The sequence below is a fragment of the Muscardinus avellanarius genome, assembly GCF_963383645.1.
Source record: "Muscardinus avellanarius genome assembly, chromosome: 1".
NCBI lineage: Eukaryota > Metazoa > Chordata > Mammalia > Rodentia > Gliridae > Muscardinus > Muscardinus avellanarius.
Window position 1 is genome coordinate 150,789,993 of NC_137786.1, and position 27,795 is coordinate 150,817,787.

At 37.1% G+C, this 27,795-nt stretch overlaps 1 protein-coding gene across 1 annotated transcript; it reads left to right on the plus strand.

Annotated features, from left to right (window-relative positions):
- Nucleotides 1-27,795, plus strand: LOC308258336 (stromelysin-2-like; the record flags this gene model as incomplete). The annotated part of the gene is made up of 20 exons (XM_080688838.1): nt 1-102; nt 524-768; nt 1,247-1,395; nt 1,613-1,738; nt 2,487-2,642; nt 2,801-2,918; nt 4,532-4,665; nt 6,110-6,272; nt 6,917-7,020; nt 7,198-7,298; nt 17,102-17,218; nt 18,116-18,360; nt 18,448-18,596; nt 19,035-19,160; nt 20,878-21,042; nt 21,210-21,354; nt 23,194-23,327; nt 25,100-25,259; nt 25,979-26,082; nt 27,695-27,795. Exons 1-20 carry the CDS (start codon nt 94-96, stop codon nt 27,793-27,795), a joined length of 2,751 nt encoding a protein of 916 aa, XP_080544964.1. The 5' UTR covers nt 1-93.

The following is a 27,795-nucleotide window of genomic DNA, read 5'->3' on the forward strand; positions in this document are numbered from 1 at the left end:
ACGCCCAGCTTTCCTCTGCTGCTGCTACTACTCTGGGCTGTGGGGACTCATGGCTTCCCAGCAGCTCTCAGACCAGGACAGCAAGATGTGGAGATGGTCCAGGTAAATGCTGCAGTCCACACGCTAGAAATGCAAGTCTTTAGTTTGCATTTGTCTGCAATAGTATAACAGAGTTTATTTAAGGATGGATTTTTGGCAGAAACTGTACCCTCCCCAAAATACAGCTAGCCAAACATAGGCTCCCATTTTTCTGATTGGAGGCAAGAGGGAACCAAAGAGGCGGGATTCAAATTTTGCTCTTCAAATCTTGCTCTACTGTGAAGTTCACACTTCTTAGTTACTAATGGCAGGGAGATCTCTACTCCAAAATTGCATTTTTCCACCAATGATAAAGATAATAAGGATTATGAGATCTAAACAAAAGCTTTAAAAGCAGATCTCTATTTTGGCTAAATCTCATGCTATCAATCTTTGTGTAGATGAGAAACGTTTTCCATTCATTGTTTATCCTTTTATTTTCCAGAAATACCTGGAAAACTACTACAACTTGAAAAGTGAAGGAATGCTAATTGCAAAGCACAGCAGCAGTGGTTCCGTGACTGAAAAGCTGAAGCAAATGCAGGAATTCTTTGGGCTGAAAGTGACCGGGAAGCCAGATGCTGCGACGCTGGAGGTGATGAAGCAGCCCAGATGTGGAGTGCCTGACACGGCCCGCTTTGTCCTCACTGAGGGGAACCCTCGATGGGAGCAAACACATCTGACCTACATGTAAGTAGACTAGGCACCGGAACGAGGGCGGTATATTTCAGAGGTAAGAAAGAGTCTGTCAAATATGGTGGTGCACGCCTATAATCATAGCATTTGGGAAGCTGAGAAAGGAGGATCACAGATTTGAGGCCAGTCTCAACAATTCAGTGAGGTCCTCAGCAACTAAATGAGAACTTGTTTCAAATAAACAAAATAGGTCTGAGGAAGTAGCTAGAAGTAGAATGTCTCTGGGTTTGATCGCCAATAACACAGAAAGAGAGAGAGAGAGAGAGAGAGAGAGAGAGAGAGAGAGAGAGAGAGAGAGAGAGAGGAAGAAGAAGAAGAAGAAGAAGAAGAAGAAGAAGAAGAAGAAGAAGAAGAAGAAGAAGAAGAAGAAAGAAGAAGAGAAGAGGAGAGGAGAGGAGAGAAGAGAGGGAGGGAGGGAGAGAGAGAGAGAGAGAAATGGGGTCTGATGAGTCTCTATTTTATCTATTCTAAGGATTGAGAATTACACACCAGATTTGACAAGAGCAAAGGTGGACCATGCCATTGAGAAAGCCTTCCAACTCTGGAGTAATGTCTCACCACTGACATTCACCAGGGTCTTTGAGGGTCAAGCTGACATAATGATATCCTTTGTCAGAGGAGGTAAGCTCTTCTCATAGCAGGAAAATATCACCTTCCCTTCAGCTTGCACTTAATCTCTGTAGCCTTGGGGCTGGAATTCTTGGTTGAAGGACTGTTGTTTTTATGAGCATAAGGAGGGAAATCACGTGACAGTTGATGAAAATCTTTGGCCTCTCAACAAAACGTTAGCCTACATGAGAACTGAGAGGGCCCGAGGTTGAAGTCTTTTTTCTTGCAGATCACTATGACAATTCTCCCTTTGATGGACCTGACGGAAACCTGGCTCACGCTTTTCAGCCAGGCCCAGGGATTGGAGGAGATGCTCATTTTGATGAAGATGAAAGGTGGACCACAGATTCCAACGGTATGTCAAACAGTTTTGCTACTCTTGACTCCTCGGCCTCTTCACAATCATTGTAATGTTGGTTGATTTAACTGAAAGAATACCTGAATGTAAGTGAACATCTTCCCTCTGCCACAGAAAAGCAATGGTATGTTTAAAAAGTGTAAGAGAGGCTAGTTCTACTAGTACTATATCACTGATGGAGAGTAGGCCACTTTAAGAATTGCATTAATTAATGTTGAAAAAATGTTTTCCATGTAGACATCTACGTGGAATCTTCTTTACTGCAAAGATACAGCAAAATTTAACAGTTGTAGTAAGCTTATATGGAAATGAAGGAAGAGAAAGGCTTTCTGTGCTTTCCAAAACTTCTAACCTTAAGTATTTTATTAGTTTTAAAAAATACTATTAACTATTAATCCAACTTTATTGCTTCTCTGTGGAATAATACATCCAGTTAATAATTAATAAGATCGACTCATCTGTGCTAGACTCACAGTCAGTGAATTTTTCTCAATTTTATCAGTTATAACCATAAAACTTAAGGTTAAACATGTCTCTTACTAAATGCAGGTCTCCCACCTTCAGAAAAAATGTAATTGTATAATTACATTATAGTTACATTATATAATTAAATTATATATATTTCAAAAAGTTACCAAGAAAATATGAGAATTATTCCTTGTAGAGTCATAGATTATTTCTTAATTAAGTACCTCAAAACTGAATATATTTCAAATAATTGCAAATGGATTATTGGCCCTTTCAGGTTACAATTTGTATCGCGTGGCGGCTCATGAATTAGGCCATTCTCTTGGACTCTCTCATTCCGCTGATATTGGAGCTTTAATGTACCCCAACTACATCTACAATGGTGATGTTCAGCTAGCTCAGGATGACATTGATGGCATCCAAGCCATTTATGGTAAATAAAAACAAAAATTTGTTGGATAAAAAGCCTATTGGTTTTAACACCTCTTTCAAATAAAACACTAATTAGCTGTGTTCTTTACGAATCTTCCACTCTTTGTGTAGTTTTTCAATACTAGGCAATACTAACTTCAGGTCTCTTATTTTTCTTAGGACCTTCCGATGCTCCCATCCAGCCAGAAGGCCCCCAAACTCCAAAAGTTTGTGATGCTAAGCTAACCTTTGATGCTATAACTACAATTCGGGGAGAAGTGATGTTCTTTAAAGACAGGTAAGATGTCAGTTGCTTTTCATATTCTGCATTCACTACTAGAAGCCACTAATATGCTTCATCTTTTATTTATCTTACATTTGATTACATGTATAATTATAAATGGATGACATCAATTCTTTATAGTAACTTTGTTTTCTGACATGTATTAAGTTATTTTATTCTCGGACAATCTCATTGAAGTAGAAAATTAGTATATATAATCCCGCATTACAGATCAGTCAAGTGAGGCAGAGAGAAGGAAAGAGCAACCCTTTGGGGGCACAAAGCTCACTGGCGACAAAGCAGTTCTTGATCTTCTGACCCCAAATTCAGGGTTCATCCATTATGCCAATCTGCATGATGTTAAGTATGTTATCGCATTCTAAGGAGTAGAACTTAACCAGTCCCTTCTGCAGTACCACCATGCTGAGGACCGTTTAAGTCTCACCTTTTCCCTCATGGAAGGGATATCTCTCCCAAAGCTTGAGATCTTGCAGTCTCTGATGCCTTTTGGAGAGCTCAAGAAAGCACAGGAAAGGATCCACTGCCCAGAAAATCCTCAGGTTTCCCCCTTGGACAGGCTTGAGCTGTCACAGCCTGGTGCTTCTTCCTCAGAGGAGGGTCCTAGAAGTCCCTCTGTATTGTGTGTACTCAAAAATATTGTGGTCTTCCCTTATGCAAGAGACAGGCCTGCTCTCCATACCACAGTGATTCCTAAAGGGCCAGTTAAAATAATATTACGTTCTTAATGATGCAGTTCACAGAAGGACCCGAGCAGAAAGTAGGGGCAGTCTGAAAGGCCCGCCTCTCCTTAGTCACTCCTCTTGGAATCTGGTTGATGCTGTCATTCTACTTGTGGTCAGATCTAACCCAGAATACAAGCGTTGGCCTCTAATACTTTCTATCCTCTTCTTTCCTATTTCTGAGTGTAAAAAAATAAGGTTGGCCAGGTGTAGTGGCACACACCTGTAATCCTAGTACTTGGAAGGCTAAGACAAGAGGAGCATCGGTTTGAGGACAGCCTTGGCAACTTAGCAAGATTCTCAGCAATCTAGTGAAGACCCTGTTCCAAAACAAAAAATAATTTTTTAAGTTCTGGGTGTATAGCTCAGAGGTAGAATGCCTTTGGGTTCAGTCCCTAATACAAAAAAAAAAAAAAAAGAAGAAGGAAAAGCAAAGCAAGGAAAGGAAAGAAAAGGAAAGGAAGAAGGAAGGAAGAAAGGACTAAATAAGGTTGGATATATATCATACCACATATAGCTCAGTGTTGGAAAGTGTTGAAGAAACAGGTTCTTAAAGGAAAATTCAATATAGCAAGACACACCTTTCAAGCAAGTATTTAAAGGTTTACTCCAAGTAATAGGGCCACATCCAGGATTTGTAAGAACTGGAGGGACACTAACATCATTTAAATGTTAACACATCAGAAAGATACAGAGGCTAGAGATGGTAACTGACTTGTGTGAGAAAATAAACAACTGTGGAACCAGGCCACCGCCCCTTCTTTGGGGATCTAGGTGTTAAATATTTACAAGCATACCACAAGTGCCAGCAACCAAAAGGAGATACACGTAGGCTGCAGATCATTGGATATTAGATCAAAACCTTATTTTCCTTTGTTTTCAAATCAGATTCTACATGCGTGTAAATCCCTACTACCCAGACATTGAGCTCAACTTCATTTCTGTTTTCTGGCCACAACTGCCAAGTGGAATTCAGGCTGCTTATGAATATGCTAATGAAGATGAAGTCCGATTTTTCAAAGGTAATGCTTCTGATTATTTTTCTTTGTTTTTTTTTAATGGATTTTTAAATCTACTTTTGGGCAGAGACTCAAGGGTACTAGCTATATTCTCTCTATGAAGAGTTTTGAATATCTAGTGGTCTCACCAAACAAATAAATGGGAGTTCACCAGCTTAATTCAAAATTATGTCATATATTTCTAAGTAATAAAAAATGACCAAAGATAGAACTGACCTGGCCTATGATCCTGGTGTTCTGATGTGTTTTTGGTGCAAACTACTTATGCATTTTAAATTCCTTTTATATTCTTAGTAGTGCTCAGGTAAGAGTCTTGAGCCAATTCTATGAATAATTAAACAGGAAGATTTTATCAGTGTGATTTCCTGAATCCTGTCTTAATTTGAACCACCCTCTCAATAGAAGGAGGCCACCACCAAGCATCCTTGCTCCAGGATGTGGTCCTCAAACTGGTGGCATTGGCATTATTGAACATTCCATTACAAATGCAGAACCTCAAGTCCCAACTCAGACCCTCTTTGACAAAATCTGAATTTTAACAAGTTTCCCAGGCAACTCATGAATATTAAGTGTGAGAATTCCTCAATTACTGTAAATTGCATGAGACAAATCTCTTTGATTTCATCAGAACAAAATAGATTCTAGTGCTCCTGGCTTTAAAAACACTATGCCAAAGACAGGTTTTTTGAAAATGTTTGTACCATGTGTTTCTCATAATACAGGCAAACATTAAGACATGATGAAGTAAGAAGCTCAAGCCAAAGATTTGAATGCAGTTCAAATGGGCAACCTTTAAAGTTAAATAGGATTTTACATACTCAAAGTTTCAAAGTGGTTTTTTTTTGTTGTTGTTGTTTTTTGGTACTGGGGATGGAACTCAGGGGAATTCTACCTTTGAGCTAAACCACCAGCCCTATTTTTTATACTTTATTTTGAAACAGGGTCTCACTAAGTTGCGGAAGACCTCACTAAGTAGCTGAGGCTGTCCACAAACCAGGATCCTCCAGTCTCAGCCTCCCAAATGCTGGGATTACAAACTGTATGCCAACACGCCCGGCTTCAAAGTCTTTTTTCATGAGGAGTAAATAAGCATATTTGTGCTGGGTGTGGTGGTGCATGCCTGTAATCCCAGGATTTAGGAGGTTGAGACAGGAGAATCACAGGTTCATCTGAGGCCAGCATCACTGTAGCTTAGCAAGATTAAAAGGGCTGAGGGTGTAACTCAGATATAAAATACCTCTGGGTTCAATCCCTAGTACCACAAAGATAAACGAATTAATAAGCAGGCATATTTGTGAATAAGAGCCATCCTGGCTCTAGTATATAAGACTAGTTTTATGTGATGTGGAGCTTATGGACAACAAACATTCAGACTCCAGAGACACCATAGATTATTGTCTATCGGAGACCTGGACAATTAATTTCATCTCTTGTTTCTGATTGTCAGGAACTAAGTACTGGACTGCCCAAGGGCCGATGATACTGCCTGGCTCTCCCAAGGACATCCACAGCTCCTTTGGCTTCCCCAGAACTGTGAAGCAGATCGATGCTGCTGTTGCAGAGGAGGAGACTGGGAAAACATACTTCTTTGTTGATAACCAGTACTGGAGGTAATGACTGAACACAAAAACATTAGGGAACAAGTTCTTTTTATACAAAAAGTATGGGCTTTACCCTTTTCAATATGAATCTAGAATTTCTATGGGCATGCCTTCCCTTTCCAGGATTGGCTGTAGCCAGTCCAACAGCCATACAGGTGATTGATTAATGATCATCACACAATGCCTGATATGCTGGGGATTCTGAGACACTAGGAATCCAGAAAGCATGTGGTGCCTAATTTTTAAAAATTGCACCAAGCACAGTCTGAACATATGCCATTTTAAATATGATCCACATAAAAATTTAAAAAAAATTAAAAATAAATAAAGATGGCCAAAAAGTGTAAAAATGAGGATTTTCATAGAGCTACTATGGACAAAACAAGCTTAACTTTTTCATTGTATTGATTGTACCTGAGTAGGACATAGTGTAGAACTTACTAGATAATTAGTATTAGATGTTGAGCTTCAGATGGACCTTATACATCTTCTAGTCAACCCAACATTCTACCTCTTTTCATAAAACTCCCCATTTTACAATCTCTAGAATTAAAAGTCTTGTTAAGTTTCTGCTGGTGAATCTCCTATCATGATTTTGAGAAATCTACATCTTTACCAAAAGGTTCTGACACTTCTAATCCCCACTTGACCAGGTATGACGAATATAAACGATCCATGGATGCAGGTTATCCCAGAATGATATCAGCCGACTTCCCTGGAATTGTCAACAAAGTTGACGCTGTTTTCAAGAAAGATGGTAAGTGAAAACGGAAATATTCCCCCATGTTGCTGCCATAGTAGCAGCATCAGTGTTGCCATTTGGAATAGCAAATAACAAAGATATTTGTTCCAAGGACTTGCGTTTCTCGAGGATTCAAGTTAAACCTATAAACGACTTGTATAATGTAGTAAATATTCTTTGTTTTATTTCTAGGATTTTTCTATTTCTTTTGTGGAACAAGGCAATACAAATTTAATCCTAAAACAAAGCGGATTTTGACTCTCCTGAAAACTACTAGCTGGTTCAACTGCAGAAAATATTAACCAACTGTTACAAAGTTAATGAAAAAAAAAATGTATTCTGTGAGCCCAAGAAAGATGTTTTCCTGAAGAGCCATATATTTCAGTATTTTATTTAACTTCTAGAACCACTGATGCACAGGACTGCTCAGTATAGCCTTATTTATACCTCATCCTGCATTTTTATACTTATAGTATATTTTTATGTACTAATATAATTTAGTTCTACAAACAATGGCCAAATAAGGTCCAGTTCATGGATTATGGATTCACAAATGCCAGTGTTGCAAAGAAGATTATTCCCAGACTATATGAGCCTGACACTGATGCTGGAGACCAGCCTAGGTGATTAGCATCACCTTTCAAGAGTCAAAAGACATGAGCCTTCAGCAGAGGAAAAGCAGCTTAAGAACACTAGCATCCTGACTTACAAGGGACAACTCCTTTGGAGGAGGGGTTGGGAATTGAACCCAGGAGCATTCTACCTCTGAGCTACATGCTCATCCTTTTTTATTTTGAAACAGGGTCCTATCTCAGCCTCATACCTGCCACTATACCTGGCAGGACAACTCCCCTTATATGAAATAAAGCATTTGATATTTGGAAAAAAGCCATCCTTGTCTCTACTTTTTTCAATGTTTCCATTGCATTTATTATACTATTATTGCCTGCTTATAAAACCATAACTACAGAGATTAATTTTCAATATTTTGTGGTACTGGGGATGGAAGCCAGGAGCATTCTACCTCTGAGCTACACTCCCAGCTCTATTTTTATTCTTTATTTTGAAATATAGTCTCACGAAGTTGCTAAGGGCCTCATAAGTCGCTGAGGCTGTTGGGGAACCAGGATCCTCCTGTCTCCGCCTCCCAAGAGCGGGGATTACAAACATGCACCACCATGCCTGGCTAGCCCTATTTTTTATTCTTTATTTTGAAACAGGGTCTCACTGAGTTGCAAAGAGCCTCACTAAGTGGTAGTTGAGGCTATCTGCAAACTGCAGTTCTCCTGTCTCAGCCTCCCAAATGCTTGGATTAAAAGCGTGCACCACCATGATTGGCTTTCCAGTTTTTACTTTCTTGTTTATACCTTCTGTTCACATAGAAGGGAAAGAAAGTTATTCTCTCAGTCCCATATAAAGAGTTCAAATTGATTTAAAGTAAAATAAGTGAAGGCATGGTGGGGCTTTCTAAGGGGATGCCACTTTCTTTTCTGAGTACATGGGAGGGTTACATTTTCCCACAGTCCAAATTCTTGTGCTAATGAGGTGGGTGGGGGGAGGTAAGTGTTGTGGGCAGTGGAGTGTCTAACTAGTTCTAGCCAATGAATATATGAGTAAGTGACAAAATCTCTTCCAGCCATAAGTGTTTGATTCCCCAAACAAATATCCATAGATGTCTACTCCTCTGCCACGGTGATCATAGAAGAACATCATTAGAGAGATGCCATAAGACGGAAGAAGCTGGAATTGCCAGGCTACCTTTCTAAACAGTTACCACAAACCTTAGTAGATTTTGCTAAGTCAGAAATAAACTTTTCTGTCTTTCTTTTTTCTTTCTTTTCTTTCTTTCTTTTTTTTTTTTGCGGTACTGGGGAGGAACTCAGGGGCATTCTACCTTTGAGCTACACCACCAGCCCTATTTTTTATACTTTATTTTGAAACAGGGTCTCACTAAGTTGTGGAAGACCTCACTAAGTAGCTGAGGCTGTTCTCAAACCGCGATCCTCCTGTCTCAGCCTCCCAAATGCTGGGATTACAAGCATGTACCACCATGCCCAGCAGAAATAAACTTTTCTTGTGTTAAGCACAAAAACCTTAAATTTTGTTAGTGCTGCATAACTTAATTTCCCTAAATAAGCATCATTTGGTTTATCATGGCTAATTTGGGAGGAAGTTAACGTAAATAGGAATCCTTCAAGTAGCTTCCAAAGCCCTTGAATTTTATGAGTGGTTCAAAGATGTGTATAGGCTTTCCAAGTACAGAGTCTTGAAAACCTTATGAGATATTCATGTTTCTGAGGCCATTCTTAACTCAAAATTTTGGAGAACAATGTAACTTCTTTTTTGGCCATAAGTCAGTTTGTCTGTCTGTCTCTTTCTCTGTCTCTGTCTCTCTCTCACTCTTTCTCTCTCTTTCTCATAAACTTTTTATATTAAACTATAACATAAATAAATATCAATTCACAAGTCACAAATGTTCATCTCAATGTGTTATGACAAGTTTAACAGGCATATTCAATCCTTATCTAGGTCATGAAAGAGAGGATTATCAATACCACTGTAGTCCACTCAACACTCGCCTTGTCTTAGGATGAGTCACTAAAAACATATCCTGAAACAAGAGTTATTTGGGGGTGTCTTTGGGAGAAGAGTGCTTTCAGGGGGGAAAAAAAGAGTGATGCAAACATTTGAATGCAGAGAAAAAGTCAAAGATCATGCTTTTAGATGAGGATTTCTCTGATCTCATGAGAAGGCTTTGCAACAAAAATGGACCCAGAGAGTTAGTGCCACCTTGAAGCATGGGGTTTTGTACCCCTGTGTCAATCAATCATCTGTCAAGGTCTAGATTGTGAGGGGTAGCACAGCTTCCCAGGCAAGATGATACCACTTGGCAAAGAAATGGTGACCATTATAAGCTGTAAGTCACCAGCTCTTGAAGTAGCCAGAAGATGGGAGCTTGGTACTAAAGGGGATTTGAGGAGAGCACTGACAGCAACCACCGTGCATTCTCTTTTGCAAAGGTAACTACTATGCTGAATCCTAACACCTTAAGTTTAATTTGACTATTTCTTAAATAAATTTAATGTGGTGTGTTTTTCCTTGTATGTGCCGGGCTGTAATCCACATGTAGTTTATGCATTTCATCCATTACTGATGGACCTCAAATTATTAATTTGGGGGTTTTATAAGCAATGTTGCACATATGGAGGCATTTCTGTTGATTATATGCCCAAGAGTTCAGCTGCTACGTTATAGAAATTTCCAGATACTTCTGCAGGTTCTTCCTCAGCCTCATCTACAGTTTATCCCAGCCACAGCAGTGGTGGCTGGTCCTACACAGGTCCTAACCAAAACTCTAAACTTCAGCTGTGTGTGGCTGGCCTGTGCCCTGTGTTTCTTGCTTTCTTGCCTCAAGGCTTTTCTGCTGAATTTCCAATGAGGTTTCCTGAGGCACCCATTTAGAACTCGTGCACATGCAACCTAAAAAATTAGAAAAGTGGTCATTTGTAGAGTAAAAATTTTACCAATGTGAGAACAATGGATGAATTGGTGTATCTCCCCCTCTCTCTTTAGAAATGTCTTCTGAAGGTGTGTTAAAGAGGGTCCCCAGACAGTCACATATTGATAGACACAGTCCCTATATCTCTGGCCAGTTGACGCTCATCTTTGTGTTGTCTCTCTCTTTCCTTGCTTGCTCTTCCTGGTCTTCAATCCCACTCTCTGGAACACAGGGCCCAGGAAGTACCTGTCCTTTCATTTCTGGCTCTGCTTTCTAAGAATACCTGATGAAGATAATTTGTTCTTGAGGTGGGTAGCGCTATCCCAGTATATAAGTGACATCACAGTTACCAAGATTGTTATTTGTGCTTGATTATGAAGAAATAAAGATGAATCATAAGAATAGAATGTCGTAATTTTCAGGAAAATGTATGGAAGTGGAAACATCATGTCAAGTGAGATCAGCCAGACTCAGAAAATCAAGGACTATATGTTTCATTTCATATATGGAAACTAGAGAAAAAAAAAAAGAAAGAAAAAGGACCCCATGAAAAGAAGAAGAGAGACCAATAGAGCAATGGAGGAGAATCAGAGGAAGAAAGGGAAAGGGCAGGTACTGGAAAAGAAATGGACCAAATGATGTTATGTATATTTATAAGTGTCTCCCTATGAATCTCACCGCCACATGCAATCACAACACACCAAAAAAAAAAAAAATTTAAAGAAGCTGAGAGTGGTGGTACATGTCTGCAATCACAGTAATTTGGGAAGCTAGGATAGGAGGATTGCAAGTTCCAAACCAACCTAGGCAACTTAGGCCCTATTTCAATATAAAAAATACAAAGGACTGAGAGTATAGCTTGGAGGTAGAATGTCCCTGCATTCAATCTCCAGTACTATCAACAAAAAAAATTAAAGGAATGGTGAGGTGTAGACTTATCTGTTGACTGTGCTGTTTCTATAGTAGAAAAAGAATAATAATTATAAAAGTGATTAGGGGCTGGGAATTTAATAAAAGAAAGGCCTATGCTCAGGGAAGCCAAAATTTTACTCCAGACATATGATGAAAACCAACAGACATTAATGGTCACATTAAAAGAAATCTTTATTTATTGTACATTATGCTGAAAATCAGTCCTGAATGGAATTGCAAACTTGCTCACTCCCAGCCAAAGTAGTGAATAGACAAACCTAAAATCTTGTACACTTAAATCTCCCAGAAAGTTCCACATGGGAAGAAATAATACCTCTTTCTTTCAAAAAGAGAGAAGCCAGCTCTTGCCTTGAGAATTGTCAAGACCTTTTCTGGGACAACAATAAAGCCTTGCGTGTCTTTCTCCATATTGCTTTCTCCATTCCTCAGTGAGTTCAGGAAAATAACTAAGATCAGGTCTCAGAATTCTTCAAGTCTTAGGTGTGTTGAGAAATAGCTTCCAAATCAAAGGAATTGTGAAAAACGGGTATCATAAATGCCCAGGGAATATGTGTGGAGTGTGAAGCACCATCATTTTCTGGCATCATCAAATGATGGTGTTTCAGGATGCAGAAAGGGCAGAAAGTCTGATTCCACCGCAGCAGTGGTATTCAACCCCATTCTACAGAGAACAAATACCGCCCTGTGTCTTTGAGACATACTGTGTACCTCTCTGGTGTGTTTCTTACAAACTTGGTGAAAGGGGAGCCCACTCTGCCTTCCCAAGGGACAGAGTGGCATGATGAGTGCCTCACACTTATGTGAGAAATCTTTTCTCAGGTTTCATCTCCCCGTACCTTTTCACTCCTTCCTCCATAACGTGTGACAGTTTGGGCTTCTCTGTCTCATATACTATGGGATGTCATTGTGTCTCAGATTTGAGAATCTATGTCAGCAGAATATTAGACAAGCTTCTGGTTTTTTTTTTCAGAACACTGAGCCCCAAATCATAAATAAGTGTATCCATGTCAATAAATTATTCCCTGTCCAGTCTTATATACCCCCGATCCCAGTCCACTAATTTTAAGATTGATATAATTTCTTTACTAGAGAAAACTAACGGTCTCCAAAACTTGATGTGGAGTGAGTGATTCAGAAGGAGTGTTTAGAGGCTCCCTTTATTATCTATGAGCCCAGAAATGCACTGAAAATTAAGGATTTTGCTTCTTTGTATTCTGTTTGGGATTGAGTCAAAGCTCTAGCTTTTTTAGTTGGAAGCATTTTAGAAATTTTAGCCCCTAATACTACTATAAGGGAAGAAGTAGTTGCTTTATTCTAGTCTTATACCATATGTTTTGAGGAGGCAGTACACCACCCCCTGAATTATAGTGCAAAACTCAAAGAGCAGTCAACTCTCAGATGAAGAAAGCATTCTGACATTCCTGAATCTTAGTTTACTTTCTATGACAAAGAAAAAACAATACTAGCTTCTAGCACAGTCATGAGGATAGAAGAGGCTAAGTCAGCCAGTGTAGTACCTGACATACTGTCAAAAATATTCAACAATTGACAACTGTCTTTTTTTTTCTTACATTCTCCTGTGGCCAGAATATTTAGTTAATGCTACTCTCCTCCCCAACAAACTCCCTCCCGACATAAAATTAAAAAAAAAAACTGCACTAGTGATTAAACCAGTAAGAAACCCTAATCTAAGTTGAAAATATGATAACCACAACACAATATTATTTTATGTGGTCATCTATGATTAATAATAGTGGTTACTATAAACTACAACATGTAATTATGCATTCTAACCTTTAGCGCATGCACTTGAAGCTGTGATTCTTAAATCTTTATTACCCCTATCTTGATACTTTTTTCTTTTTCAGTTGATAGTTTTACTTTTTTAAATTTTTTTATTGGATCACTGTATTCATACATCATAATGGGATAAAAAAAACTTGTGTAGACATACGTGCACACATCGCCTAGTTAACCCCTACCCAATCCCCACCCCATTTCCTCCCCATCCCTCCTTCCCATGCTTGGCTTAGTGGTTGACATCTAATATTATAACAATTTATCCAAAATTAACAATGATAATCTCACATAACAGATTCATTTGTCTGATATCAAGCTTTTGATCACTTAGAGATAACATTTCAATATTTCTTTTTGCTTTCTTTCTTACCAGAGGATAATTTTTTAAGGTGAAACTATCATACATTTTTTTCAGAAAAAATCTATCCTAACATGAAATATGAATTCTAAATATCCAAAACAATCACAAAAAAGAACAAAGCTAGAAGATTTACATTTTCTGATCTCAAACCTTATAGCTACAATAATTGAAACAGTGTAGTACTGCCATAAAGGCAGATATATAAACCAGTGGAGTAACATAAAAAGCCTAGAAATAAATTCTTCCATATATGGTCAAGTTATTTTTGACAAGGTTTCCAAAAACATTTGGTGAAGGAAGTAATAATCTTTTCACTAGATATTGTTGAAAAATAATAATTACATGAAAAAGAACAAAGTTGGACCCTTACATAACTCCATATACAAATATTAACTCAAAATAAATAAAAGATCTAAATGTAAATCTTAAGACTATAAACTTTTAAAAGAAAACCTGGATCATAAAACTTCATAACAGTGAAATTGGCAGTGATTTCTTGGATATGATTTCAAAGGCACAGGCAACAAAAGAATAAACAAACTTTCTAAAAATAAAAAATGTACATCCAAAGACAATGTAAACAGAGTTAAAAGTTGCTGATAGAATGGGATAATTCCAAATGCTATATCTGAAGATATATTAATATTCCAAATAGAGGTTGATAGTTTTTCTATAGCAAGGATTGGTAACATAGACTACTTGGTTAAATTATCAGGAGAAAGATAAAAATAATTAAAATATGGGCAATAAGCTATGTTCCTTTTGTGAAGTAGTCACATTGGTATTAGAAGTATTGGAAACAGGTAAACTTCTCATTTTTTTTCTGGATCTGTGACAGCACAATAACCTCAACTTGTAATAAAATATTTCCAACAAAAGAAGTTGCAAAATACCAAAGACAGCACCATGCCTCAGTTAATCTAGAATCATATGTGAGTGTGTACAGTCTGAGAAGCAGAAGTTATTGAAACAATGGAAAGTGCACAGTTCACCAGTACTGCCAGGAGCGGGCTCACCTGGAAGTAAGGAGCTGTTATACATGTCTCCATCTTGGTTACAGGTTATGATGGGCTGTAGATGGATGCTCTGTCTGGACCACATCAATGTAGCACAAACCACAGTTAGCTGCAGGTGTCAGGGAAGGCAGACACAGATCAAAAGAAGTGGCTAGATTCACAAGATGATCAGATAGGAGAACAGAACAGCAGCCAGTGAGGTAAACTGAAAACAAGTTCAGAGGTGAGTGTCAAGAATTAGGGGAAAAAAGGAGAGAGAAATATGTTGGGACAGAGTTGAGGTCCAAGCCAAGAGATTTTTTTGATAAATGCTAATTGTAGTGGTTGAGCTCTGTGCTGATAGTTCTGAGTAATCTCTTATTATTTCTTAGCTAGCTGAGTTTCAGCTTACTGTTCAAATTTTCTGATCCTAATTTCAACCTTACTGGATTGCCCTAAAGATTAGAAATAACACGCATTTAGAAACTGGCACACAATATAATCTCTAGTCGTGTGAGTTTCACCTTTCATTAAATATAATTAGTATATATCTGTTTATCTGACTGTACATATGCTCCAGTAAGTTTAATAAATAATAAATTGCTTAGAAATAAACAGGACTTCCCTGACAAAAGTTATTAATTCTTCTAGGTACAATAGTTAAATGCTGAATAGGCTAAAACACCAATATCACTCTGTCAGGTTAGGTTGTTGGCTGTTTAGCCAATTGTAATCCTAATCATACCTCTAATTACTATGTAGTAATATCCTCCAGCAGGATGTGCCAACACTAATAAAGTTATGACTAAAATAAATATGAGTCACCCCAGAACTTGTCAGATCAGTGCCTAAGGACACAGTCACAGATTTGTCCAGCCAACAAGCTTTGCCTGTCAAACGTGTTGGGGTAAAATGAAAGGATACTTGCATAAAGACCACATAACAGCCCTTCAAATGGGGCTACCTACACCTCATTTTTATAGGTGAAAATAGTTGTCTGGAAGTGTTATATACTTGTTCAAGTCCAGCTGCCTTTGTTTAAGTCTTTCTGTCAGGCCCTTTTCCTCTGATTTTCAAAGTGATGTTCCTCCCACTTGGCCAAGTTGTAGAGCAAACCCTTTGGCTACCTTAAGCCGTGGTTGGTGTGCCTGGCTCAATGCATAGCCAGGCTTCTCCCCGACCCTTGCATGGAGGTCCCAGAGCCTCCTGATTTCTGGACATACCACTTGTCCATCCTACCTCAAGTAGGGTGGCAGTGGCAGATGGAAATGCAAAGATCATTTGTAGACATTCATTAATTTAATCTCCCATCACTTTGAAATTTCATACTTTTGATATGGTAGAGTTCATTTATCTTTACTGAGAAAGAAAAATATAATTCTATACAAGAATTTCAGAATCTCTTATATAATAGGTTAGTTTGATAAAACGGTTATTACAGACTTTCTGTGTTGCTGTGTAAAAAGCATTCTACTTTGCTGAGAGCAAGAAAGAAAATTTCATTCATGAACAAGTCTGGTCCATCTCTCCATTTGTACTTTGGGAGGATAAAGGATGAAAAGAAATTTCAAAAGCAAAGAAGAGAAGGAAGGTAAGAGGAACTTTTTGGTCAAATATGCAATTAAATTTATTTCTTTTTCAAGTGTATTTTTGGTGCATTGCATTTTTACATCATAAAGTGATAGGAACCTACATGTTCACAGCACTTGGCGAGCCTCCCTCTGGACCCCACACCACTCTGTCCCATCCCCAGACATGTTATTGAGATTGGCGTTGATAACTTCATAAATGTAGAGGGCATTATTTGAAGTGTTTCCTTCACCAAAGCTTTCTTCCAGTTTTTAAGGTTTTATGGAGCAGTTACTACGACCATATCATTCACTCTGAAATGGAGAATGAGTGAAGACTCAAAGTTGTCTCCTGCGCACCGTCCTCTCTCCATAGTCATCCTGCTCATGCCCACTTCCTTCTCACAGCACTCCTACTCGGGGCCAGTAAATACTTGCGGAAATCAGTAATAACTATGATAAACAAGGACTCCGGAAATGAAGTATCTGTCTTTATTTCTTCTTAGATTAAAAATACCCAGTTATATTTGGAATTTCCATCCGTTCACTTATTTTGCTTATATTTGCGTTTAAAATATAGTTTTTTTTTTATAAATTGCACTGGTTTTTAAAATGTCTAAACATTTGATGTTTTACCAGGCATGTCAGCGATCTCCAAGTAAACAAAAATTATCCAGACAGTTCTTTTTCCTCTTTACAAACACAGAAAACATTTCCTGGAGATTAATCATTCTTTCAAGTGGAGTAGGTTGAGGGAAATTACTGATGTAGGCTATATCGTCTTAACACTGATTTTTGTGAACATTTTTGCTATTATTCAGATTTTTAAAACCACATCTGTGAATCATGCTGTTGGTGATCTAAACATTGTTTCCCTATAAAAGAGTAGCCTCTCAGAGGTAGAGATAGATGCTGGTGGATAGAAAGGGGTTTTCTTAAGGTAAAAGTCAGAATGGAGCGTCTTGCCATCCTCGTGCTGCTGTGTCTGCCAATCTGCTCAGCTCATCCTCTAAAAGGAGCAGTGAAGGAAGAGGACCCAAACATGGATCTTGTCCAGGTAATTAATGGCGGCATCCATTGCAGCCACCGGCCAGGTCACCTGGAGAAACAGGTACACCTGCTTGGCCTTTTAACGTGAAGAAGAATGATTCGATTTAGAAGGTATTATGTTAGAATCACTAAGCATCAGAGACTATTTCAAAATGCTACAAGTAGAAATTTCCTTCATTTTAATAGAGAAGGAAAGAAAGGCACCAGAAGCAGAAGTAATTACTCAAGATCAGAATAAAATAAGCCGGGCGTGGTGGCGCATGCTTGTAATCCCCGTGCTTGGGAGGCTGAGACAGGAGGATCGCACAGGTTTGAAGCCAGCCTCAGCTACTTAGTGAGACCCTGTTTTCAAATAAAATATAAAATAGGTCTGGGAGTATAGCTCAGAGGTAGAAAGCCTCTGTGTTCCACACCCAGTACCACCAAAAAATAAAATAAAATAAAATAAAAGCAGCATCTTTGAATCTAAGTGAAAAGAAAAAAATGAAAAAATAGATGAAACTTCTGATTTTAAAGTTATTTTAGTTAAAATAATTGAGGAGGAATAGCATATTATTTCATTCTTCAAATAATATCTAATACTTAGATTATTATTTATTGTATGTGGATAAAAATATCTATCTCACTTCAGTCTTGAACCAGGTCCATGTTAAGACTGTCAAGTGAAAAAGGTAAGATATATTAGCTCAAATTATTTGCACAATTATGTCAATTTCCTTACTTGGCTAACAGATTACATTGTAATGAAATAATAAAATAAGGCTTCTTAATGAAATGTCAAATTAAGTATGAAACCTGTTTTGTTTCAACAAATTGGGTAATAATTAAAATAGATTTTAAATTTGGATTAATGGCTAAGCAATCATAATCAGTGACTGAAGAACTGTACTTATTATCCCATTAGCAATACCTAGAAAATTATTATGGCCTTGAGAAGGATGTGAAAGAAATTTTTAGAAGCAAGAATAGTAGTCCTGTTGTTAAGAAAATCCAAGAAATGCAGAAGTTCCTTGGGTTGGAAGTGATGGGGACTCTGGACTCCAACACTATGGAGGTGATGCGCAAGCCCAGGTGCGGGGTTCCTGATGTTGGTCACTTTACCACCTTTCCTGGCATGCCAAAGTGGATGAAAAACAATCTTACGTACAGGTAATGGGATCAGAGGCTCTCACTCTAATACTGTTATAAGCTCTATCACAGGAGAAAGCATCACCTCCTTCAATTTTTCTGATCCAGGATTGTAAATTACACCCCAGACTTGTCAAGAGCTGCTGTTGATTCTGCCATCGAGAGAGCTCTGAAAGTCTGGGCAGAGGTGACCCCACTCACGTTCTCCAGGGTGCATGAAGGAGAGGCCGACATAATGATCTCATTTGCAGTTGGAGGTAAAGAAATAAATATCTATTTATCTGGTGTTTGGATAAGTTAGGCTACTAACACAAAATACCTAAGGTTGGGTAATTAATAAAGCACAGAAATGTATTTCTCAGGGTTGTAGAGGCTGAAAGGTCCAAGATCACTGCCAGCCAATGCAGTGTCTAATTAGGGTCTATCTTTCACAGGTAGCACTTTCTCTCCTCCCATAGCAGAGGGACAGAAAGATTCCCTCTGGCCTCCTTTATAAGGGCACTAATCCCACTCATGAAGCCCTCTTGACCGAATCACCTCCTAAAAGACTCATCTTTTACTATCACATGGGAAATTGCTTCAATATATGGATTTTGAGAAGATACCAACATTCATGCCATAGCATCTGGTAGTGTCTTCCTGGAAAAGGGTAAAATTAAATTCTGAATACCTATAATTTCATTTTTTCCCATCAGAACATGGAGACTTTTATCCTTTTGATGGACCAGGACACAGTTTGGCTCATGCCTATCCTCCTGGGCCCGAGATTTATGGAGATGTTCACTTCGATGATGATGAAACATGGACGCAGGATACCTCAGGTGGGTCCTAAGCCTCTGAGACTGATTTCAGAAATAATACCTAGCTATCAATGAATCTATAATGATTAGTAAATTTAACTGAAAGTTCTAATTACCTGAGTAGAGTCATCAGAAGTACTCTTCATTTAATCATTATTGAAAAAAATTTTGCACAATATCGGCATTTCCTTCTTTGCCCCCACCAAATATAAAAATAGTAAATGCCATTCAGTCTTATTTCTGCAACTCAGAACTTGATGAAGGTCATAGAACCAGCATAATTAATAATATTTTTCATCATTTTATTTTAACATTTTTATCGGTACATAATAGTCTCACATCATAATGTAAATAATTTTAATATAAATGATTAGTGTAGAATGAATTCCTTTGAATCAGTTCTGACCATAAAATGTACCTGTGAGCTTTTTATTTCTTCTCATTTGTCTCCTTTTTCTATAAAGTAAAGAGTGGGAGAAAATGCCAGGAATTTAAGGAAATTATTAGATCATATCTTTAAATAAGCATGCCAATTTGGGAGCTTTTTTTCCCCTTAAACTTGTTCTGAAAGACTTTACTAGCTATAAACACACTGACTAAAATTAACTACATAGTATGTTAATACTTCCAAAGTGTGTAAATAGACTGTCAGAGCAATCACTATTTCTGAGATTGGTTGTGATGTTTAATACAAATGCAGAGCATGTTTACTGAGTATATAAAATGAAGACTATGTTGCAAGAAATGATCTAGTTTTATTTCAACAACTGTTCTCTGCATAATTGCTTGAAGCCTTGTTTAAATAATTTCTACCAGTAATGAAACTTTTCATAATACAAATAAAAGCTGAATCCAGCTGTGATTTTTTTTCCTGCAGAAAACTGCTATTGAGCATGTTTCTGTTTTCAATTGAAGATTATACACATCCAGTGGCATTTATTATTGGAAAGTTGTTGTTGTTGTTGTTGTTGTTGTTGTTGCGGTACTGGGGATGGATACCAAGGGCATTATACCTCCGAACTACACCTCCAGCCCTATTTTTTATTTTTTTTATTTTGAAACAGGATCTCACTGAGTTGTGAAAGGCTTCACTAAGTAACTGAGGCTGGCGGCAAACCAGGATCCTACTGTCTTAGCCTCCCAAATGCTGGGATTACAAGTGTGTTACACCATGACTCTCTTGGAAAGGTTTCTGACAATCAGAAATCACTTGATTATCTTAAAGAGAAAGAAAAACAAATCAGGCTAAATACCCATGAAAAATAACTATTTTTTTTTTTTGGCCTAAGAGTTTGAAGTATACATAAATACTCTGCAATTAATTTAACCTGAGGTTAAAACCAGTACATGTTACTAAATCTGAACAATAATTAATTTTATTTTCAGACAATTAAGAGTTATATTTACTGATATGCTATTAATCTTAGTCCCTTCAAAAAAATGTCTTTTGGAAACAATATTTACCATTGTCAATATAAGTAAAATGAACTAGCTTTCTAGACTAAGGATAGAACTGGGGAGTCTTATAGTAAAATTTTTTCTATGTTGACTTCAAGTCAACCTGGAAAAACATATTAATTTCTATGAAGTATGAAATATACTAATCAATAAACCAATCTACAAACAAGGGAAAGAAAGTGTGATTCCAAGAATGACCTGTATAGTTGGCATGGTTTCTGTAAGTTCATTCATCAAATAAATAGGTATTAGACTCTGAACATTCATGGTTTACAAACAGGGACAAATTTATTCCTGGTTGCTGCTCATGAACTTGGCCACTCCCTGGGTCTCTTTCACTCGGCCGACCCTGAAGCTTTGATGTATCCAGTCTACAACTCCTTCACCAACCTGGCCCAGTTCCGCCTTTCTCAAGATGATATAGATGGCGTTCAGTCCCTCTATGGTGAGTGATGATAAAACAGTACCAATGTTAAGAAAGTTACACAGTGATGATCTTTGGGAAATCTCTAAAATGACAATGATTCAATTCAAAGCACCTTGAGAATGTCTGGAAAGCATATGAATTGACACATCTTCTAACGTTTGCCTCCCTTAATCTGTTCCCTTTAGGTCCTCCTCCAGCCTCCTCAGACATCCCCATGGTACCCACAAAATCCAGCCCAACAGAGCCTGGGATGCCAGCCATGTGTGATCCTGCTTTGTCCTTCGATGCAGTCAGTACTTTGCGAGGAGAAATCCTGTTCTTTAAAGACAGGTCAGATGGGAAAATTATATTTTTCTATCTTCTTCTTAAGTGCTTAGAGGGGAAAATAAACAGAAATTTAATAGAGATTGTAAAACAAAATATTTTGTACATTTTGAAATCATTCAAATTTACCAAAAATCAATTGGCTGTAACTGTGTGGATGTGTTTCTGGATCTTCTATGCTGCTCCATTGGTCTATATATCTGTTTTTGTGCCTGTGCCGTGCTGATTTTATTACTATGGCTTTATAGTATAGTTTAAAGTCAGGTATTGTGATTCCTCCTGCATTATTTTTGTTGGTAAGAACTACTTTGGCTATTCTGGTTTTTTTGTTGTTCCAAATGAATTTAAGGACTGGATTTTCTATTTCTGTGAAGAATTACATTTGTAATTTCATGAGAATTGTGATGAATCTGTAGATCACTTTTGGAAGTATGGCCATTTTGATGATATTTATTCTGCCTGTCTATGAACATGGAAGATCTTTCCATCTTCTAGGGTCTTCCTCAAATATTTTTCAATGTTTTACAATTTTCTTTGTAGAGGTCTTTTACCTCCTTGGTTAAGTTCATTCCTAAGTATTTTATTTTTATTTTGTGGGAAATCTTGAGTGGAAGTGTTTTCTGGATTTTTTTTCCAGTGGATTTATAGTTGGTATACAGAAAAGCTTCCAATTCTTTATCAAATTTATTTCTTATTTCATTTCTTAATATCCCCTTGGAATTGTCCAGATCATTTCTTTATAAACTTACAAAGGATGACTCTTGGGCACTAGAATGAAAACTCCTTGAAAGCAGAGTGTCTTATTTGCTTTGTTTGCATTTTTATCCTTTATCAGTACATTGTAATTACACATGATAGTGAGCCTCAAAGTGATAGAAACCTACATGCTCAGCACTTGGTGTGACTCCCACCAGAGCCAGCCAAGTGCAATTCTACTTTGTTCTTCGATGCAAGTCACACTCGGTGTGATTTCCACTCTATTCAACCCCCCTTTCCATCCCCTCCATGCACATTAGTGAGATTGGCAGTGATATCTTCATGTACGGATGACAGAACTATCATAACCAAAGCAGCATAGTATTGGCACAAAATTAACACAGACCAATGTAATAGAATAGAAGATACAGAAACAAACCCTTCACAAGTGTGATTTTTCACAAAAGAGCCAAAGACAGCCTTTCAACAAATGATGTTGGGAAAACTGAATTTCCATATGTAGAAGAAAATTCGACCCCTGTCTCTCTATGTGACTCAATTTGAGATGGATCAAAGACCTAGATATTAGATCAGAAATTTTATAGTTACTTTTTAAACATTATAACTCATGGAACTACTTCAAAAAGTATTATAGTGAATCTTTAGAAGCAAAGAAATATATTTTTGTTTATTTTTAAAATACTGTTATTTCAATTAATTGATTTTAGAAAAAGCTATATATGCTTATACACAATATTTGAATAGTACTAAAAGAAACAGAGAAAAAAATCCTTTCATATGTGCAATCACTGCTACCAATTATCTTTGTCTCTTTACTAAGATGTTGTATTCATATACAAGCATCAAGATACCTAAAATTTCTTAAAATATTAATAGATGCATAAAACACACAATATTTTAAGTGTTTTAGAATGAAATCAAGCTTAATAATCATATTGGGGCTGGTCTATATACCTGCCATAAATTTCATTACCCTGGAATCACATGTAGGCTAGTAAAATATAGATTCCTGCAAATGGATGAATTGGCACTGATTGAAAGAAAAGATTGTTCCTCTTCTCATGTACCTATTTCTATATATTTATTATTTAAAGGAGAAAGAATATTAAAATTTGTTATGTATTATAGATATTTTTGGCGCAGCTCCCGCTGGAACCTGCGACCTGAGTTGTATTTGATTTCTACATTTTGGCCCTCCCTTCCATCAGGCTTGGATGCTGCATATGAAGTTAATAGTAAGGACATTGTTTTTATTTTTAAAGGTAAGTACTATACAAGAACTTTTAACTTCTTCAAGTAAATCCTACTGCAAACATTTCACTGATGTGAGTGTTCTCCATTATATAAAATTTTAGGTGATTTATTGCTGCAAGACCAAGTTTTAGAGTTTTAAAAAGATTTCCACACAGAGCACCATAAACTCTATTTTTAGGCATTCAATGAGATGTCCTGAATAAAAAATGGCATTCCATTTTCAAGGACAAGAAAATTATTAGAACTAAAAAATGCCAACTTCTCTACAGAATGATATTTTCAATTCAATTGCTGAAAGACTTTTATGATACTTGACAAGTTAAGCCGGGTGTACTGGCGCACACTTGTAATCCCAGTACTTGGGAGGTTGAGACAGGAGGATCACAGGTTTGCAGACAGCCTCAGCTACTTAGTGAGGCTCTCAGCAACTTAGTGAGACCCTGTTTCAAAATAAAGAATGAAAAATAGAGCTGAAGGTGTAGCTCAGAGGTAGAATGTCCCTGGGTTCAATCCCCAGTAAAGCAAAAAATAAAAAACTTGACAAATTAGTTTGATGATTTATGTGAATGAACAAAGGTCAAGTATAGACAATATATGCTTTTAAAAGATAATAATATGGGGAGAAAAGTTCTGTGTTATAAAGTGTCTTAGTACTTGTGCAAGGATAGATGAGTTAACTCATGAGTGACCCAAGCCTTAGTGGCTTTTCTGTTAAATGTTTAAATGACTGTTTCCACTTGTGCCATTGGTCACATGCTGTTTCAAGTTCTATTAATTCTTGACTAAGTTCTGGTAACAATTTTGTAGGAATTTGCCAATTTTGTTTACAAATCAATTAGTATAAAGTTTTCAGAGCTTTATTTTGTTATTGTTAGTTGTTGCTGAAGTTTTCTTCCCTTTTTTATTCCTCATATTGACTCTGCCTTTCTTTGTCTTTATTAATCTCTGAAGATAACTAATAATTTTGCTGGTCTTCTCAGAAAACTAACTTTGGTGTTGTTGATATTTTCTATTGCATCATGATTTCTTATGTAATTAATTTTTATCTTTATACTTATTATTGCCTTTATTTTTCTTTGAATTTATTGTTATTGTTTTTATAACCTCTTAAGTTTGATACTTACCCTATTTATTTACAACCTTATTTCTTTTCTAATACAAACCTTCTGATTATAATTATCTCTTTCTCTTCATTCTACACATTTTGATGTGCAGGTTTTTTGTTTTATTCACTTTTATATTTTATTTCCAGTTTTTATTTTATGCTTGACCCGTAAGTTATTTGGTTTGAGTAAAAAATTCAGACTTGAGGTGGGGTTGTATACTAAAGCAAAAGCAGAAAGATTGACAAGATCCACTGCCCCGATTCAATTGAATTTGAATGGATTCCGATGGTATTCAGAAGAAACACAGATTGGACTTGGTAATTGTGAGATTTCTAAGAGACAGTGTTCAAAAAGCAACTGATCTACTCAAGTGAAGCTTGAGAGAAAGGTCTAGATTAGAAATTTAGATTAAGAAATCACTAGCAATTATAAGAAACAACTAGAATTGATTACTATGATTAATACATAATAAATATGAGCTACAGAAAAGGCATCGAATAATAGTAATCCATTCATTTATTTGTTCACTCCTTCATTAAGAAATATTTATTAAATTGGGTGGGAATGAGACATTGGGTTAGTGGTTGGAATTAAAATCCAAACTTCCTTTTTAACATAACAATGCACTATCATTATTTCTAAAATCAAATGACTTGGATTTATTTTTTCAATAGGAAATAAGTTTTGGGCAGTGAGAGCAAATGAGGTACAAGCAGGCTATCCAAGAAATATCCATACTCTAGGATTTCCTCGAACCATCAAGAAAATTGATGCAGCTGTTTCTGATAAGGAAAAGAAGAAAACATACTTCTTTGTAGAGGATAAATACTGGAGGTAATCTGCAACAGGAAAAATTTTGAGGAAAATTATTTTCTTTCTTTAAGAATACACCCTACCCCAGCCTCTCACTTTCTGTAACCTCACATTTTCTACTTATGAAAAAGAAAACACATCACTGTTTAACCTCCCAGATACAAAGGGCATTAAGAATGGAGATCATTGAGCCATATACCCATACACCTAAAGGCATCAAGAGAGGCCAGCTGAGGATCAAAGACACATTTACTTCTCACCCTGTTGCTAGTCACCATGTAGCTGATATTGGAAGCCCACTTATAGCAAGCACTAGAGACAAGGCCTACAAGAGTCCCCGTGTGATAAAACAGAAGTTTATCCTTAGCCAAATGGTGTAGTTCAATTTGCATCTCATATGTATATAGCTTTTATGTATTTGTGGCTGGTAGCTAGTTGGATTCTATGTGTCCAGGTTTAGAAGATTGACCTCAAATATATATATATATGTATATATAAAACCTCTGTAGAAGAGAATCATCATGTTTCTGAAGAATATATTATGTGATAAGCTTTTAAACCAGGAAAGGCATATTACTGTGGCCCTAAAAATGTTTAATGCCTCTTTGTACATCTGCAAAGATTTATCTATTGATAAATGGAATCTATACGATTCCATGCTAAAATAGTCACACCATCTACTATTGTTTATGGCGGGACTTCTACACAAAGTTGAGTTGAATTTGTTCCACTTGATGCAGATTTGATGAAAATAGTGAGACCATGGACAAAGGCTTCCCCAGACTAATAGATGATGACTTCCCTGGAGTTGGGCCAAAGATTGATGCTGTATTACAGGCTTTTGGTAAGAGGATTCTTATGTTATCACCAGTGGGAGTGCTTTGAGCATCTTATGGCATCAACTGAATTATATTGTAGACTGTTTCAACTCTTTGCCTATTATAGAAAATGTTACTATGAACTTTTGTGTGCAAATCTTTGTATAACACCTATAAAACTGTAGACTTATGCCGGGCGTGGTGGCGCACGCTTGTCATCCTCGCGCTTGGGAGGTGGAGAAAGGAGGATCGCGCAGGTTCGAAGCCAGCCACGCTGGCTTAAGAGACCCTGTTTCCAAATAAAAGTATAAAATAGGTCTGGGAGTGTAACCTGAAGGTAGAAGGATTTACAGGAACCCCAGTACCACCAATAAATAAATAAATAAATAAATAAATAAATAAATAAATAAATAAATAAACAAACCTCCATAAAGTTTCTAAAAATGTCAAAAAAGAAGTGAAGTATCAAAACAGATTTTTTTTTTTTTTTGGTGGTACTGGGGTTCCTGGAAGCCCTTCTACCTCCAGGCTACACTCCCAGACCTATTTTATATTTTTGAAACAGGGTCTCTTACGCCAGCGTGGCTGGCTTCGAACCTGTGTAATCCTCCTGTCTCCGCCTCCCAAGCATGGGGATTACAAGCGTGCGCCACCACACCCGGCTCAAAACAGCTTTTAAATTATTTAGTCTTACATGTTTTTTTACTCCAAACTCCTAAAATTTTCAACTTTCCAACTCATACAAATTTTGTTTACATTTTTTCTTGAATAACTTCCAAGTCTCTGTTTAATACACACAAAACAGAAGAATAGACCTTCACACTAAAGTCAGTATCTTTCAGGTCACAATGTTGCTATAAAAATACAACCAAGTGTGAGCCAGATTTACTACTGGCTGGCTTTCTTTCTCTTCTCTCCCATCCTGTTGTGCCTTTTTTAGTCTTCTGTTTCAACCTGCAATTGTTTACATTAGTCTAAATAAATAATTGTCCTGTCAGAATTTCAAAGTACACAAAATTTGACTTATGGTAATAGGGAGGAAGAAAATCAAAGATTGTTCTTGCTATCGCTGAAGGAATTCTGGAGGGGTGACTAGGGCCTGGCAAGCTGACTGCTCATGAGGCTGATGACCTTGTTGTGAATACAGATTGCCTATAATGTATACACAGTGGGAAATGAACCTCTGGCACTTTCTGTCATTAGTCTGATCCTCTTGTGTCCACTTGCTCCCCAAGCTGTGATTTAGGACCTACAGGAAAGTTTGGAAAGAAAGGGGGTGAAGGACAAAGTTTGAAAGATCATAGAAGTCTATTTATTTAAAGGTGGTATAATCTAATATTTGAAAGCACTGACTTTGGAGTCAGAAAAAATGAGATGGAACCTTTCCTCCATCTTTCATTGGAGATTTTAAAAATCACAAAACCTCCTCAGTTTTCAGTTTTATCTTCATTAATGACACCCCATACCATTTTTGAAAAGACAGAAGACATAAATCATGTAAAACATTCAGCACAGTGCCTGGCACATAAAAGTTAATAATGTCATCCATTGTCAGATCATGTTTATTCTAAGCTATATGTGTTGCACAATTCATTCATTTGAAGAATGTCTTATTATTTTCTTTATCTGTATTTACAGGGTTTTTCTATTTCTTCAGTGGATCATTACAGCTTGAGTTTGACCCTAATGCCAGGATGGTGACACATACATTAAGAAGTAACAGCTGGTTGCTTTGTTAA